Raw genomic sequence first — 18,890 nt, 5'->3', positions numbered from 1 at the left:
CGGTTACGTACTGTTGAAGCCTGGCTTGGAGAATTTTGAGCATTACTTTGCTAGCGTGTGAGATGAGTGCAGTGGTGCAGTAGTTTGAACATTCTTTGGCATTACCTTTCTTTGGGATTGGAATGAAAACTGACCTTTTCCAGTCTTGTGGCCACTGCCGAGTTTTATAAATATGCTGGCGTATTGAGTGCAGCACTTTAACAACATCATCTTTTAGGATTTGAAATAGCTCAGCTGGAATTCCGTCACCTCCCCTAACTTTGTTCATAGTGATGCTTCCTAAGGCCCAGTTGACTTCACACTCCAGGATGTGTGGCTGTAGGTTAGGGATCACACTGTCATGGTTATCTGAATCATTAAGATCTTTTTTGTATAGTTCTGTGTATTCTTGCCACCTCTTCTTAATATATTCTGCTTTTGTTAGGCCCATATCATTTCTGTCCTTCATTGAGCCCATCTTTGCATGAAATATTCCCTTGGTATCTCTAATTTTCTTGAAGAGATCTCTAGTCTTTCCCATTCTATTGTTTTCTTCTATTTGTTTGCATTGATCACCAAGGAAGGCTTTCTTATCTCTCCTTACTATTCTTTGGAACTCTGCATTCTGATGGGTATATCTTTCCTTTTCTCTTTTGCCTTTCCCTTCTCTTTTTTTCTCAGCTATTTGGAAGACCTCCTCAGACAACCATTTTGCCTTTCTGTGTTTCTTTTTCTTGGGGATGGTCTTGATTACCACGTCACGTACAATGTCATGATGCTAGGTCCTACAGTCTTTGTATTCTTAGCGCATGGCACAGTGGCCAGCCCATAGAAGTGTCTGTAAATTTTTACTGAAAACATTATGTAACATTTCTGAGTCTGGGAATACTGTGGTTCCATTGACAGTAAGAAGGAGACCAGGTTGGCTCATTTTGTGAGGATGGTTAGTTCAACTTTTGACATAGTTTCAAGTGATAGCAGAGATACCTGAGCGTATATTCCCTAGGGGGGTGGAAGACTGTTTATAAATGCAAAGCATATTTATAAATCCAGACTGGAAAGTGACTGAGGTCAAGATTGTGCTTTAGGCCATAATGGGGGAGAATATTTCTGCAAGGAGAGGAATTACTGGGGGAAACCAAAGCTCCCTAGAATTAGACGTCTGGAAAAGGAAAAAATTGTAGAAAAGATGTATTGTTCACTTAAGATTTTCCCAATACTGAGCACAAGGTGTCCCACAGAGTAGGATATCGACTGAATAAATGTGAAGAAAACTGAAATAAAGTAGAAAATTAAACCTAGGTTTCTCTAGTGCTGACTCCCATGAGCTTTGATCATTCCTGCACAACTTCACAAACAATTAGGAGGAATTTAAACTGAAAAGCTCTCTCCTTGTGGAATAATCAGAAAAGTCATTAGAAGTTATGAGATTGCATTATGACTTTCTTATTCTAATGCAAGTTTTATAAATAATGTTAGATAAAACATTTAATAGCAATGACTTAAGTGTTACAATATTCCTGGCAGCTCTTTTAGAATAAATTTTAACTGTCAAGTAAATAAGCAAAAGGATTTCATACAGTAGAACATTAGGTGAAACACTCTGAATTACCTGAGAATCTCCCAGGAGTTCTCTTTAATCTTTAGATGTTGTGATTTTAAACCAGTAACGTTCTTTAGTTGTCATAGTTGTATTCTGTAGTCTGATTTTCATATAAGCTACTTGTGATTCAGGTTCTGTGATTCACTGTGAAGGACTCAGCTTAACGTATAGTCATACTTGTGCCTAAGATTTATCGTAGGAGAAAGACATAAAGCAAAATCAGACCTTTCCGAGAACACACTGGCAAGCCTGGAATGTTAACTTTTTTTTCTGCCCAGGTAGATTGACGCTATGAGACATATGAAGTTGCAATGTTCAGCCATTTTTTACTACAAAAAAAAAATTGTGTGCAGTTCAGCCTCTGGTTCTGTCTTCTGGTTTACTCCCCAAAGGTATGTGTGTAGCCTGGGGACTTGATTCCACAAAGTCCAACCCATACTGAGCAGGGCTAAAGTTTTGCTCTTTCCCAGCCCATATGCCATACTTGATTTAAAACAGTGACAGAAATACATTATTTTTGTGGGGGTTAAGACCACCTGTGATTGAGTTTAAGCTCAACATGGTCCCTAAAGTTGTAGTCATAAGTGTCTTATAAGAATAAACATTTTGACTCAATTAAGCATTTGTTGGACCAGTTATCTTCATCACATGAGAGAAGGCACTTCCACTAGCCCCTACAGTGAAACTTAGACAGAAAGCAGAGAGAACCCCATGACCTTCATGGAAAGACCTTGCAAGGAGTTTATTAGTAGTGAGTCATAGAGGAGGTCGATTGTAAACACACATTTGTGGCACTTCCTGAAGCTGGAGAATTTTTTACTAAATGGAAGCTCTGAAGGTCTGCTGCCTGCATCTTCTATTGCAGAGTGATTTAGAGACAGAGTCCCAGACCACAAGGGTGCTTCTCTCCATCCTTCCTCTTCTCTTTAACACTTTTACATGTGATGCTAATGGAATAAAGCTTTCAAGCTAGCAGGAAGATCAATAAAAATTTTATAAGGCCAGCAATGTCTTGTTGAGCGTCATAGTATATGGCTCAGTTTTCTTTTCTGAAAAATGAAAGAGATTCAAATAAATAATACTGGAAATGTCATCTGGGTCATTTTAAAACTAGGATTTTAATGGTAATTTTTAAAAGTGTGTATGTGATCCTACCTGCTAGTTACCTAGGATTTCCAGATTTTTAAATGTTGGAAATCTTAAAATGGATAAATTCCTATTTTCATTCTGTTCTCAAACAGTGAAATTCCCTGCCATTTGTTTGGGGGGGGGGGGGGGTGGACAAAACACCAACCCTCTCAGAAGCTACTATTTTCCTGCTATTGTGATTGAATTTTTTTCTTTTTTGAAGATTTATCCTTACTTTTGGCAACTCGAAAGGTATTACATCTCAGAAAACTGTCATCTCTCTAAGCCCCAGAAAAACTGATGATTAAGTCAGGAAACATAAGTCCTACCTTCCTGTCGCCCCCAGGAGGTGTGCTTGTAGCTGGGCTGCAAACCTCTGAAGCCAGCAGCAGAGCCAGGCTCTGCTGCCTAGGTCTGCTGTCACCAACTTGACATAAGTTTGCTTTCCCTGTTAGCGTTAAGCAAGCAAAGCCCAGAGGAACTAACTAGAAACCTGCTTTCCCACATTGGTGTAGGACTAGGGGGAGAGCCAAAAACACCTGCCACCTTTTGTTGAGCCTTGCAATGGACCCAGCAGTCTCATTTAATTTTCACAACCCTGAAGGTGTTTTCCTGCACTGCAGATGGAGAAATTATGACTGAGAGGTTGAGTGATGTGCTGTGGGTTCACAGCTCATAACTGGCAGAGCCTGGTCAGCTGACTCCAAAGTGCTCACCGCCTCCACTACGACCTCAACACACAGCTCTCCACCTGGGAGCGTGGGAGGCCCGGGACCTTGAGGAAGAGCATTAAATGCTGAGAGAAGAGGGCTGAATGTTTGCTAAACACCTCCTGTGGGCCATGCTCTATAATAGATTCTTAACCATAGATCTTTTCAACTAATCCTCCCAATGACCCTCTGAGTTAGGCCATTTCACCCTCATATTACCTACTCAGAGAAGTCAAGAAACTCTGACAGTCACTCAGCTAGTAAGTAGCAGGGCTCACAGAGGCTTCTCCGGTGGCTCAGAGGATAAAGAAACTGCCTGCAATGCAGGAGACGCAAGAGACACCAGTTCCATCCCTGAGCCAGGAAGATCTCCTGGAGAAGGGAATGGCTACCCACTCCAGTATTCTGACCTGGAGAAGTCCAGGGACAGAGGAGCCTGGCGGGCTACAGTCCATGGGGTCACAAAGAGTCAGACACAACTGAGCGACTGAGCACACACACATAATCTGGGCTTAAACAGACTGACTTTCAAATTTACCTTTATTTTACTAAATTTAGCTTATCGGTTTTATAGGAACACAACACATTTTAAGATCAATTTTAAATTTGTTTTGTTATGAATAGGACTCAGAAGGATTTTGTGATAGAAATGAATTCCTGAGATCCAGATGATAAGAAAGTGGGCAGATAGATCCAACTCAACTGGGTCTAATAAAAATCAGATATATTGATAGGTAAATTGGAATTCAGGTAACCAGACCTCCAAACTTTCAGTTTAATTGAAATTTATATATCACATTTGAATTTCAAGACAAAGAAAATTACAACCAAAAATGGGGGGAGAGGGATTACCCAGGAATTATTTGGAAAAGTCACTTGCACTGAATATGTCTTCTTTTGAATCTCCTCCATGGTCTACTGTAACATAATATTTAGCTATGATTGATATCTGTTGTCTGGGCCTAGGGACATTGCAGATAATCAACAGAGACAGATTAAATTATGTCAAATATGCTAAGGTAAGAAAGAAATGAATGCATATGAAATACAGTCTAAACAAATAGTCCTAATTATCTTTCAGTTAAGTAAAAATGATAAATAGAAGATCGCTTAAACAGCTTACTAGTTTAAGGCTTTATTTGCTATGTGCTAGAGGTGGCTGTATAATAAAAAGAAAATAATCACAATATTCCCAATCTGTGTGCACTCCTTTCTGTTCATCTTCTTTATGAGCAGTTTTGAGAATACCTTACAAAAGATGGGAGAAAGTTGTTCTATCCATATTGAGCACCAGAGTTCCAATTAAGTTGATTTTTGATCTTTAGGGGCTGCTTCTAAAATTGTGAGGCTGTAGGCCAATACGAAGTAGTGTGGCCTTTACCTGCCACATAGTGATAACTAGCAACTTGTTTTTGGCATGTGGGATGAGAGTGTTATAGCAACCAGTGTTTATGTTTGAACCTGTTATTTAAAGCCAACAAATTGTTTGAAACTGGGCACTTAAACAGTGTTAAAAATACGGCATAGGATGCTTTCTGCTGTTCAGTCTGTGGTTTCCTCTGCTAGCTAATGCCATATGTAATTGAGAGGCATCCATAAAAATTTGGTGTATTCTTTGTTCAGAGCTTAAAGGGAAAGGTTTAGCAAATTTAATAACTTTTTAAAGTACATCGGGGGTACCATTTTTAAATTTAGTCTTCCTGAAGTGTAACTGCCACACTCTTTCAGGTTCAAAAACCCTGAACAACTGAATCTCATTTTCTAGTTATTCTCCATTTCCCTCAGCCTAGTGGAGGAGATAATAAGTGTGCAATGTGTCAGGGGATAAGGACCACAAACAAGGCAGAGTCAGGAGGAGAGATGAGCGACGCAGGTGCTATTTTAGATAGATCAGGAGGACTCTAGTATCACATTTGAGCAGAGACTCAGTGGAAGTGAAGGACAGACCCATGTTAACATCTCGGAGAAGAACATTTCAGGTACATGCAAAGGCTCTGAGATGGATGCAGTCAGTATGCAAGATCTGAGCAGAGTAATTAAGAGGTCAAGTGGTACAAGGTAAAGGCCAGACCACATAGTACCCTGTAGGCATGGACAGCCCTTGAATTTTTCTCTGAGTGGGACGGTGGCTGTTAGAGGAGTGGCATGACTTATGATTTAATGGGATCACCCTGGCTGCTGAGATGAGCAGAGACTGAAAATCAGTGGTAGGATCTGGTAGACTGGTTAAGAGGACATTCCAGTCACACAGGGAAGAGAGGATCAGAAAGGTGGTGATAGAGGTGATGATTTTTTAAGGTAGAGCTGAAAGAACTTACTACTGAATCAAATTTGGGGAGAGATTGGAGGAGAGACGGCAAAGCTGATTCCAAGGCTCCAGGCCTAATCTACTGGAAGAATGGAATTGCTTGAATGGATGGGGAAGACTGTGGGTGAAACAGATTTTCAGGCAGAGGGTAGGAGGCAGGGAAAATCAAGAGTTTGGTTTTTGACACCACTTATGAGAAGCAGCAAAATACTTTAAATATCTTTTGAAAAATATATTATTAAAGTAAAATGTGTAAAGAACGATTTACCTGGAGGACTTTATACTTTATATAACCAGGGAGTTGCCTGATATTTCTGCCCTTTGGTCACTTCCTAGAACACATTTCCCTTAGTCTCTTGAATGATCTTTGTTACTGAACATTTGTTAGAGGCTTTTCCAAAATCCTAGTAAATTATATCCCTCGTTCCCTTTTGGTGACCTGCTTGGTTATGTTCTTGGAATTTTTTGGTTCCGAATGCATGACCTTTGAAAGAACAAAGATCAGATGCTGTAGATCCCAGTCTTATTTCTTCATGGTTGCTTTGTGTATAAACTGGAACAGCCAGGGTGAACGACTTCATGGACCCTGAACACACCACTGCTGTAGCCTGTAGCGTTGGTCAGTTGAGCTGAGGCTATTATTGATTCTTGGGTGTGTTCTTCCCACTGAACGTTATGTTCATTGAGGGTAGGATTTATCAGCTGCTTAATCTTTGTATTTCCTGAGTCTAGCCTAGTTCTTGATACAAAGGTTGACAGCAAATTTTGAATATGTGAATGTTTCTGAATAAATTTTGAGAAACTAAATATGTGTTTTCTCTCTTATCTCATCTGTGTAGCGCCTGATGGCAACAAAGTACAAGATAAGAAAACCGCTGCCTCCCACCGGCCCTCCGCTACTACTTCAGGACAAAATAGCAACCACTCGGGAACTAAACCAGGTACTATGCATTGCCTTTGCTGTGGAAAAAGGAGGGTAGTCCCAAAGGTCTTATGCCTGCTAGAATTTAGGAGAGCTTGGTTTCAGTCCTGCCACCAAAACACACATTTAGACGGATTTCTATAAGTCAGAAAACCTCTCACACCTTGATTTTCTTTCTTTAAAGTGGAGATTCAAAGCTAAGCCCTACTCACCTCTCAGAATTATTTTCACAGGCAAGATGGTATCTGTGAATGCACTGTTTACTGTCAAGCAGTGTACGAGAGGTAATAATTTTTCCATTCTGCCTGAAATGATAGAAATGACACAGTTTTTTTGTACCTGTATGCCCAGCATTCGTGCATATCTCTTTTGTGACTTTTTCAAAACCCACTTAAGGAAATCATTACACACAGCAATGCTGGTATAGAATTACGTTTTTGTTCCCTGTTGCCTGCAATGATTGTACACCTACACAGTAATTTCATTTAATAGCCTGTGATTCATGGTCTGTTCCATTCAGCGATACAAAGAAGCAAACACTCTGTAAACAAACTACAAACAATGGAGTAAACAGTGCCCTAGCTTCCAGGTATCCAGCGACCCTGAGATGGTCTTTGGGAGAGACTTACAGTATGATGAAGGAAAAGGCAAACCAAACCCCTCGTGAGGTTCTTGGAAGCCTACTTCATGCTGCATCCAAGGCCAGAGTCACTCAAGAACAGTGAATCAGTGGGACTAAAGATGGAAATAACTCTACCTAGCCCCATAGAAAACATTCCCTGCCCCGCCTAGTTTTGTGGGATCTTTTTTCCTATGTGGAGGAGGTCTTGAACAGAGCAGATAAGTCTGCCTTGCCATTCAGACGATGTATAACAGGTACAGTTGCAAGTATTGCATTTGCTACCATTAGTAGCAAATGATGTGGAGTTTCAGTGGAGTTTTCATTCACAGGCTGAGATTTTCCCCATTTAGTCATTTTACATTTTCATTCATTTATCCGTCCATATATCCACCCAAAGCCCAGCCAACATGTAATGTTTCTTGAGTAATTGCCCAGTATGGGGGGACTCAGAGATACCGTGTGAGCAAAGCAACAGGGCCGCTCCCCTCACAGAGCTTATTCTAATGGACTTTCTTTCCCTGTAATCCAGTGGGCATCCTTGTAGAAGTAGAAGCTGTTTAGCGTGAAAATCCCCTTTGTTTTATCGTGAGAATTGAACATAGCTAAATGGTTTATACTGATTTTCCCTTATTCTCTCCATCAACCATCATTTCTGATTCCTCCCATTCTTTACTGTGCAGTTTATACTTTTATATCCTGATAATTTGTTTATTCATCTGGTAATAGCACTGTGTAGGTACTAGGAATATATTATTGAAAGACATAATCCTACTCTCTAGCTGACAAGTGTAGCAGAAAAAATCAGTATGTGACTAGATCATTCTAACATAGTATTTCCATTGTGAGAAGAGAAATATGCAAAGTGCATAGAAATATAGAGGCCAAAAGAAAATTCTTTTCTACCCCAATTGACTGTCTCTTCATAGAACTGTTTGATTTATATTGCTAGAGTCAAGTTCAGTGAGGAGACGTTTCATTTCAGATTGTGTCTTTTAAGTATTCTTGTGTCTGCTTTCTTGTATATACACATAAGCACAGATATATCAAAGACTCTTATTTTTGAAACCACCATGTTATTTTCCTGAGTATCTCTGAAGATGATATCAGAGGTTCCATGTTGCAGTTATAGGCTTGAGTAAAACCTTTTGATTTTATGGGATATGAGTCATGGGAATGTCTGTCTAAAGCATTTTTTTTTTTTTTCTTACTTCAGGAACTTGAAAAGAAGTACATGCTCTTTGGGGGATATTTTGAGTATTTTCCTAACCAAATGCAAGTATCCTGACAGTAGTTGTTCAGATAGGAGTCAAGGTATAAAGTCAAAGTTCTTATAAAAAGCCTTGTCACAGTGAGCTTATTTTTCTTGATCTTTGAGGGTCACTCTTTAGTTCCAGTTTTTTCAGGATTGTACGTTTTCACGTGTAACCACAGGCTATTTTCAGCATGCCCTTTCACTCTCAAAAGTACCTTGGTTTAGGTGGTCCGTCTACTTTACAGCTATCACAGGTAGGAGGTTGGATGCAGAGTGTAGCTGCAAGTGTGTCTCCACTGAAATCCTATTTCTCTTAAAAACTTTTCCTTCTAAGAATTAAGTAACTTAATTCTGTTCTAACAGTGTTAGATCTGTTGGGAAACAGTGTGAAATGTTCATGATGTCAAACTATTTTCTATACCTTCACTTTGTTCCAGAAAAAAAGTGGTATGAGGATAGAAATGAGACGGAGAAAAAAAATTTCAGAAAATTCGCTATTTACTTGCAATTATTCAATTGTATATTTTTTTTTCTGAAATCCTACCTTTAAAGGTCATTTTTTTATCATTTTTTAATTATTAAACCTTAGAATTGTAATCACTAGTATTTACTAATACCTTTTTAAAAGTCTGTTGTCAAATACAAGTTTGGTATGAGTTTGGCCTCATAGTGAATGTTAACTCCATTAACGTTTAGAGTGTGTAGGCTCCAAACGTTAGCCATGGTTGCTGGCTCATTTCTTCTTTCAGTCATTTAATAAATATTTTTTGAATGCCCTCCTTTCTGCCAGGTATAGTCCTAGGCTCTGGGAATATAGCAATGAACAGAACTGACCAGGCCCTTAGCCTCCCTCTACCCATGTTCACAGCCATCTTTAATGAGCCACAGGGTGTTTATTAACATTCTGGTACCAAAGTGACCTTCTTATTCATGTGACCAGAAGGATGGAAGCAGAATTCAAACGGGATACCTTTTTCACTCTACAGTGCTTTTTATTGCCAGGTCCCGAAACCAACCAAAATCATCTAGCATGTGATAGTCACTATGCACGTTATATTTTAGAAATGTGTTGCATTTGTTCTTTGCTTTCTCAAATCGAATTCTAAATAAATAGTGGTTGAGATCAGTGCTGAAGCGATAAAAGTGGCCAGGGAGAATTATTGAAGTCATAAGCATTGTCCTTATTTACAGTGCTTATTGATATATCTTTATAGCGCTATATACAACCTGGTTTCTTAGGTACTGGTGTTACCAGACATGATACGGTTTATTACATGTGAAGAGTGTAATTTTCATATGGAGTGATATCATAGAAATCAGAGATAAACTATACCCTTTCTTTATGTATCTAAAAGGCAGGTGTTCCATTGCATAAGTGAGGGTTGGCTCATGACGGCAGGAACACCAGGTGTTGACTTGGGGTTCTCAGGGTTGCTTAGGGTGGAAGAGGGTAGGTGAGGATGACTATGTTGTTATTGAAAATTTTTGTCAAAATTTGTGTGAAATTTGTAGAAATGTCACATATTCCGTATTCTATGAACAGAATTTTACTTCATAGTCTCTATTTATAGACTTTCTATAATGTGCCCGTGTAATTTTTAGAAATAAAGTTGGTTTTCAAGTTTCATAATAAGTGCAAAGTTTTCATAGGGAGTAAAACCTCACTATTAAAGGACTTTTTTTAAGCAATAAGTTACTGCTAGAAGTCTTGCTTCTAACTTCATTTTGGCTTGTGTTCTTAGATAATTTTTTTCTTCAAAATATCATTTCGATAGGGCTATCATTTCCAAAAACAAATGACAGCAAATCTCCCCTGTCTGTGACCCTTAACAAAGTTCCTAAGGGGGGGGTCTATGTGCCTCTTTTCTGGTGTCAGAAGAAAACCTTTTGGGACCAAAGACCATATTTTTCTACATAAAGAACATTTGAAACCTCATAAATGATTAGCAAATGGGGAAATAATTATCATAATGAATGTGAGCTAGTTAGGGGTTCATATTATCAATATTAAAAAAATACCTTAAAGCAAAGGAAAAACACAAAATATCCTCTCCTGGTCCTGCCCATGACCCCACTTCCGGGTTTATGCAGCTTCTAACGCACTTTCATACAGTTCTGTTTCTCTTAAATGTACACATTCTGTAACATTTAGGAGGCATTTGAGATGCAAGACCTTTAAATCTGTTGAAGTACTCCCATGCTGTCTCTAAAGTATTATTCCAGTAGGTTTTTCTTTTTAATATGAGATTTTAAATTGTTAATTTAGTAGCAAGGAAAATAATGCTGATTTTAAGTGTAATTATCATCATCATCATTACTACGCTTTTGTTTTTATTTAGTAGCGGGCAGAGTGAGCGCATTGGTATAGACCTCTGCTGGGAAGCCCGCAGTGGCATCTCAGTCACCAGCATAATCCAAAGTCCTCACCAGGACCCCATCACTTAACTGATCTCACTCTGCTCCAGTGGCTCAGATCTTCATGTCGTTTCTTGAGCATCTTAGGTATTTGCGACCTCAGGGTCTTTGCACTTGAGCTTTTCACCTCTTGGAATGTCTGCACAGACAGCTCCCTAATTTCCATCAAGTTTTTACACATATAAGCTACCATCAAGTTAGAATTCCCTTGGCGCCTATCCAGAATGTCCAGCCTGCCGTTTCAGTCTGTTTTGTTGCTTTGTTGTCTCCTTAGCTTTTATCTCAGTCTAACGTTCCCAGGTGGCTCTGTACTAAAGAACCCACCTGCCAATGCAGGAGATGCGGGTTCAATCCCTGGATCAGGAAGATCCCCTGGAAAAGGAAATGGCAACCCACTCCAGTGTTCTTGCCTGGGAAATCCTATGGACAGAGGAGCCTGGCAGGCTCCAGTCCGTGGGGTCACAAAAGAGTCTGACACAACTTAGCTATTAAAACAACAACAATTCTATGTGCGTGCGTGCTAAGTCGTCTTTGTCAGGTCCAACTCTGTGCAACCCCATGGATTGCAGCCCGCCAGGCTCCTCTGGCTATGGAATTCTCCAGGCAAGAATACTGGAGTGGGTTGCCATTTCTTTCTCCATATTGCCCCTTTTCCCATTCTCTATATTTTACATATGTTTTCCCTAAGCAAACTTTATTTGAGCAGCGATTTCTGTCTTTGAAAGGAGGTTAGCTCTTCTTTCAGCACATAAAACACTGACTGATCACAGTAGATATTTAATGTATTCAATGAATGCAGATATTTACTGAGATTTATCAAGTGCTAGGCACTGTACTAATGCTGTTATAAGCATCATTTTATTTAATCCATATGGTGATGTTAGATAGGGTCTATTTTATCCTCACAGACAACAAGTAAAAACCCATGAAACTGATGTCACAGCTTAAGACGTAGAGAGCTGGGTGAGTAACTCGGCCAAGTCTCAGCAAGTGAGAGAGAACCAGAAGTGATTTCATGTCTGTCTGATTTCAAAACTGGGCTCTTCATATCTAACTGGTGACTGACCATCTATTATAGTAGAATAAATTCACTTAGGATTCTATTTGTTGTTAAGGAGAAGACTTTTTATTTTTTATTTGGCTCTGCTCTGACTTTTCTCTCTAGTTGCAGCGAGCGGGGACTACTCTCTAGTTGCAGAGCGCAGACTTTAGGGCACACAGGCTTCAGTAGTTGTGACATCTGGGCTCAGTAACTGTGGCTTCCAAGCGCTAGAACACAGGTTCAGTAGTTGTGGCTTGGTTACTTCATAGCATGTGGGATCTCTCAAACCAGGGATCAAACCTGTGTCTCCTGCATTGGCAGGCGGATTCCTAACCCCTTATCTGCCAGGGAAGCCCCAGGAGACTTATTAAAACATAAAAATAGTAAAAGTTCAGTAGCTTAGGAACATAAAACCTCATGAATAGTGTTTGATGAAAATAAGCCATAGGCACAGTTATGTTTTTACATAATTTGTTTTGGCTGTGTGTCTTTTTCTTTTCTTTTCTTTTCTTTTTTTTGAGTCTTATTGAGATGTAATTAACATACAGCATCAATTAAACTGTAAGTTTAAGGTGTACAGCATAATGACTTGACTTGTATTATGACATATTTATTCCAATGTATTTAGTTAACATCCAGCATCTGATATAGATACAAAAAGAAAAAAAAGAAAAATGATTTTTTTCCCTTGTGATGAGAACTCATAGAATCTAACCTCATATATAATATTTTTAAATTGAAGAAAATACTGGGAAATTCTCAGGAAAATTATAATAAAGTACATCACTACAAGGATGGTCATAATTGTTGTAATGTTACTATAGGTAAGATGTAGTAATAATTCATTCATCAGATTTACCAGACAAAGAGATATTTATCAGTGTGTATCATTTTTAAAACTCTGCTCCTCTTATGTCTCCCATCTCCTTTTCAGACCCGCCACCTGTGCTGCGTGTTGATGACCGGCAGAGGCTTGCGAGAGAGCGGCGTGAGGAGCGGGAGAAGCAGCTAGGTATGTCCCTTTCAAAGACACTGTTGCTGAAATGTTACTTTTTTCCGCCTAGGATAATGGACACTTAACATTGAGCAAACAGACATTTCTGTAATAGCCATGCTCTCTTGCATGCCTTTATGAGTTTTGCTGATGGATTGGGAGACAGAATTTAGTATGTGATATAAACATAGAACCAAGTTTTCACCCACAATAAAGTCCAGCCCAGGATTAGGGAGATTTTCATTTCTTGGTGTAATGACAGCTTCATCTGACCCTGGAGGAATGTATATATGAGAGGCGTGATGGCTCAGCTTACATTTTACAACTTAAAAATACCAGGAGAGTCAGCATAGGGTTTTTTTTAATGTGCCCAGTTATGAGACTGTTTAGTGCTAGGGCCCTCACTGCTTTCCATGTTAAAAGAACACTGCTGCTGAATTTATAGACAGATGCTACCAGTATGCTGCCAGGAAAAACACAAGACCTGAGCTGCGATGTCTGACTTTTCTTTTGTTACCCAAGGCCCTTGCAAAAGTTTAGCAACTGCAGTATTGCCACACGATCAGCTAGAAAGCTGGGTCACGGGACTAGCTGACCAGGAAGCCAAGATCCAAGCACTCAGCAATCATCTTCTAGAACGCTGAGCAAGGATATTGGTGCTAGCTCCTCCTTTGCTTGAATGTCCATTTATGCAAAGTTTGCCAAGACAGGATATTCTCTTTATGTGCCTTGGAAAGATGAAATGTCTAGTCATGTGTCTCAGTGTTTCCAGGGTGTCTGATATTTTAAAACCAGAACTGACTTAGGTTGTCACAATCTTTCCAGTGGATGACTTATAACTTTTCTAAAGTTCTACTGCATTTTATAAGAGTTAGTGTTTCAATTGGAGAAACCCAGCCCCATATCCCATCTCTGATTATTTGTATTCAAGAACCCAGATTTGTGAAGTTCACTGGAAGCTGGTTTTCAAAAGTCTGTTGACATTGTTTACATTCTTTGAACACAGGCCTCTTTCTCTCCCTTGCCATCATGGTCATGTGAGGTCATTTCTTCTGCTGCCAAGGTTTTTCCAACACAAATTTCAATGACTTGCTGAAAGTTAACAAGCCGCACTTCTCTGGGTTTAAAGTTTGCGCCTACACTTGACGTTCTCCACCTCTGGGGGGGTCTCCTTCCGGCTGGTAGGTTCCTGGAGAACAGGGCTACCTGTGGCCTGTTCCACTTGTCTCTGCTTGGAGTGCTGTGCAGTCTGGATTCCTTCCTTTTATGAACTGTGCCCACTGCTCCCCAGGCAAGGTCAGTTTGACAAGTGGATCAGAACTGAGAGGGAAAGAAAGCCAGAGCTACAGAAGCAAGAAGAGATCCCAGATGAGCATAAAGCAGCAGACTGCTGCTCCAGGGTGGTTGGTATTTACACTCTGGTTTTGAATCCATCCAAACAGGGAAAAGCACTCTCTCCTCTCCACGCCATCCCTGTCAGGTTAGGCTACTGCTGCTGCTGCTAAGTCACTTCAGTCGTGTCCGACTCTGTGCGACCCCATCCCTGGGATTCTCCAGGCAAGAACACTGGAGTGGGTTGCCATTTCCTTCTCCAATGCATAAAAGTGAAAAGTGAAAGTGAAGTCACTCAGTCATGTCCGACTCTTCACGACCCCATGGACTGCAGCCCACCAGGCTCCTCCGTCCATGGGATTTTCCAGGCAAGAGTACTGGAGTGGGTTGCCATTGCCTTCTCCGCAGGTTAGGCTTCACCCTGTTAAATGTCTCCTTAGCATTGCAATGTGGATTCATAGCTGCCTGAGCTCCACAGGGTGAGGAGACTATTCCTTTATGATTTAAATCCCATCAAGAATTAGCTCTTCCACCTTAACTCATGTCTTTCCATTTGGGTTTCTTTGTCTTTCAAATCCAGGTGTTACTAGTTTTATCATGGAAAGCATGATTATGCTGCTCACACAATAATGATTTCCCTTCTTATGCTATAAAGCTGTATAGCTCTAAGCCTGCAGATTCTCCCTGTAAATTGCCTTGCTTTATCTGTTAAGTGACTGGGTTTCTTCTTAATACATAACCCCATGTTTTAAATCATATTTCAGACCATACATCAATGGTATAGAACATGCACTGTTAATTTATATATTTTAAAACTGCTATTTGCCAGGTACTATGCTGGCAAAAGATGAATAAAGGTTGAGACCCAGCCCTCCAGGGTTAGCTGCAGTCTAGTGGGAGGTGGGAGAGGGTAGATAAACACACAGCGATTCTAATAGAGGATGGTGTTGAAGGAGTGCGCACATGGGGCCCTGAGAATCCACAGAAGAACCTAACCCAGCCTGGGATGTCAGGGACCACCTGAGCTGGCGGATGAACAGAGTCATCGGGGAACTAGAAGAGATGCGGACTGCAGAGCAGTGGTACAAGGACAGGTGATGGCAACAGACCCAACATCTGTTCATCGTCAGAGTAATACATGGGTCAGAGTGAAGTTCAAATTATTGTGTTATCCTGTGGTCACAGCTTGACTTATTTGGTGAGCTAGTTGCTCAGACAATAACGCATCTGCCTACAATGCGGGAGACCTGGGTTCCATCCCTGGATTGGGAAGGTCCCCTGGAGAAGGAAATGGCAACCAACTCCAGTATTCTTGCCTGGAAAATTCCACGGACAGAGGAGCCTGGCAGGCTACAGTCCATGGTATCGTAAAGAGTCGGACCCAGCTGAGAAACTAGCACACACAGCGTATTCTAGGCTTTGTTTTTCTTCCTTCTTACCCCTGCTGCATTTAATACTACAGTTTCCTTAATTTTGATCTCTCTTCTTGTTGTTGACAGTCATAGTTTTAATGAAGTAGCATTTTATTTATTGTATTTATATTTTATTTTACTCTGCACTTTTATGTTCTTATTTTTTCTGCATTAATTGTATTTTCTTTTAAAATTTTAAACCAATGTCTTTTGGCCTATTCTTTTCCACTTAAGTTCTCTGAGTAGAAATTAATCTTCAGAAATACACAAACATATAAATGTGCCCTTACGTTTGTGGAAGAGTCATCTAAAATCTAGCATCTGATTTAATCTGTGCCTTAGAATGCAAAAGGGCTATTTCTAAAAAATTTTAGTACTAAGAGAAAAGTAAAGGGCATCTGATAAACTACCCATAAACTGTGGTCTGCAGGAACTATGATGGCTGTGGAATAGTGTTTTTGAAAAAATGGCAGGTAGGGTGGAGGAATGGCTATTATCTCAAAGATCTTTGGAGTGTGCTTTTTGAAAACACAAAAGCAGTTGATAATATCAACTATTACCAAATTTTGAAAGTTTAAAGCTTTCCAAGTATAAAGGAAAAAAAAAAAAAAAGAATATATCCCAGAAATTCCAACAAAGCAAAGTTGAAAGCAATTGGCTGGTGAAATTGATTATTTCCTGTTGAATGTAGGCTGAAATTAATATTGAAATCATTGAAGTTTTTTTTTAAGACCACATTTTTAAAAGCAAAGTAGAAAGAAGGAGAATAAAGATCTTTGCTTTGGGTGACATGTCATGTTTGTATTGTTTTGCAAACAGAGGGTCTGTTAATAACTTTCTGTGGGTTAAATCTCTGAGTCATGCTTTAATGCATTATGATAGGATTATGTCATGTGGCCTGCTGTTTCTACATTATCCTTCAATTTATCACATAAAATCAGGCATAATTCTTGAAGTGTGGGACTGTTCTGTTCATCTGGTTGCGCATATATACTCTGAAAGCTTTATTTTTCTGCCTTAAAAGGTTTTCTCATGAAGAAATGTCCTCAACTAGTCTATTTCATCTGACTCTAATTCAGGCCATTCCTTCAAACTTCTCTCTTGACTATTTTTACCATCTCTCTTCTAAGCTTTAATTTTGTTTTTTTCCTGGGCTAGGTGGGGAGAAGTGTTATTTGTTCTCATGATTTCTACTCTCCTGTTTTGATATTATGGGTTCCACACTCCCAACGCACTCTTTAAGGTAGTAGATGCTTTTCTATCATCTGAATCTCAACTTCTATACAATAAATTGTCCATCAACTTTCACTCCGAGTGATTGCCATGTACCAGTCACTTGCACCAATATGCCTTCCACCCTTCCCCACCCCCACAGCATTATTTTTCAGGTTTTGGGTTTTTGTGTTTTGATACTTTCTGCTGCTGCTGGAGGCATTGGCGTCTTTCTGACTGCCAGCCTTAACTACTGCATCTTTCACAGAATAACATGTTCTCTTCCTGGCAGTCCAGTGCTGCCTGCCTGGGCCCCACGCTGGCCTGCTAAGCCTCTTGTAGGTGCCGCTGGTCAGTCTGGACTCAGCCTGGTCCTCCAGTTGTGGCTTCAGGCTTGTAGGTGGAGGTTGCCTCACAGCCTGTCCCTCAACCCACAAAGTCACAGGTCCAGGTCCTTTGTCTTCACCAGCGGTCTCAGATCCTTGCCTTTAAATTTGCTGCTTCTGCTATCATCCTACTGCAGACTTTAATAAATTTTGATTTCAGTTACCCAAAACTGTCTCACTGATGTACTTCATTCGTCCAGCTCTGTCGCATTCAGTACTAGTCCTTCTTTTTGAAGCCTTCCTAGTTTTTGTGATCTTTTCCCTTTTGGAAACTCTCATTTTCTTACTATATAATGTATCTTGCATCACTATCATGTTTTAGCTATTTTATATGTTACTGAACTTCTTCTATTGGGACTTTATAGAACTTACTAGTTGTATATATTTTAAGCTTTTAAAGAGTCTAGTCAGAGTTTTCTAATTCTTTTTATCCCAGTACCTAGGGCTAAATATAACACAGATGCATAATAAATATTTTCTGACTATACTCAAACCTTTAGTTAAATGCTAATAATATTATTATTAATAATCATGTTAATTGAGCACTGACCATGGGCAAAGCACTGTTCTAAGCACTTCACTATGTACTATCCCACTTAGAAGCAAATTAACACAATGGTTGTCCTTTCTGTTGTGTAAGCCTGCCATAGTTACTGATGTAAGTTATTTTATGCATTGTTTTTTATTTTTTAAAAAATGCATTGGGATAATTTAGCTTAAGGAAGGAACTGAACCTTTAAAAATGGGATAGTTAATGGTCCCTTTTTTCTTTCTGCCATATCAGCTGTTTATGTACAGGGTCACCAAGGTCCATGTTTATGTTCATCAACAAATGGCGATGCTGTTAAATAGAGGAGTCCCTATGCTTTGGATTCAGGTGGTGGGTTTTTTCAGGTTTCAGAGCTGGGCACATACCCAGCTCTCATGGAGAGGAAAGGCCTTTCTGCTTCCCCATACAGGCAGGGCACGTGCGTGCTGTCCTCACTGTCCACTGGACATAGACCCAGAGGGTAAATGTAAGTGTTGCAGCAGATTCTGACATCTTTTTGAAAATATTTTGTGGCATTGACCATTTGTTCACCTTGGAGTCATTAAGAGTGTGAGAACTTGGATAGATCCTGGTTACTAACTTCTCTTCTCAAACATCTGCAAGAATCAAGGCCTGTGAAATTTATGTAATATAAATTTTTGACTTTAGGTAAAGTAATACCACCACTACCACCACCACCTCGTTTTTTAAAAAGCTATTTCATGCTATTTTAAGTCACATATTCATTCACCAAGTATTTGATGTGGGGTCACTATTGAGCTAGAAACCCTGGTGCTATTGAAATGAAAGATCAATTTTCTAACTTCCTAGAACTTATATTGCTCTGCCCTCCACCTGGAATATTTGGCCTGACAGATGCATGTAAATAATTTTCTCTTCTCTTTCAGGTATTGTTTAAATGCCATCTATTTAGTGAGGCCTTCCCTGGCCATCTTCCTCAGATTTGCAGCTTCCCAAACTAGCACCCTCTATTTTTCTCCATGTCATTCGCAACATCTAAGCATGTATATATTGATATTCTAC

The 18,890-nt window shown here is 39.7% G+C and overlaps 1 protein-coding gene across 6 annotated transcripts in view; it reads left to right on the top strand.

Moving 5' to 3' along the window:
- The window catches only part of MAP7 (microtubule associated protein 7), a 171,532-nt gene that overhangs the window by 103,369 nt on the left and 49,273 nt on the right, over nt 1–18,890 (top strand). For all 6 annotated transcript variants that reach the window (XM_043888117.1, XM_043888120.1, XM_043888118.1 and 3 more), the window contains exons 2-3: nt 6,568–6,669; nt 12,916–12,993. In XM_043888117.1, the coding sequence (XP_043744052.1) occupies nt 6,568–6,669; nt 12,916–12,993 (180 nt within the window). The remainder of the gene's footprint in view (nt 1–6,567; nt 6,670–12,915; nt 12,994–18,890) is intronic.

Source organism: Cervus elaphus, chromosome 26 (assembly GCF_910594005.1).
Source record: "Cervus elaphus chromosome 26, mCerEla1.1, whole genome shotgun sequence".
NCBI lineage: Eukaryota > Metazoa > Chordata > Mammalia > Artiodactyla > Cervidae > Cervus > Cervus elaphus.
Note: the sequence above shows the minus strand (reverse complement) of the source record. Positions and strands in the feature narration are given on the sequence as shown.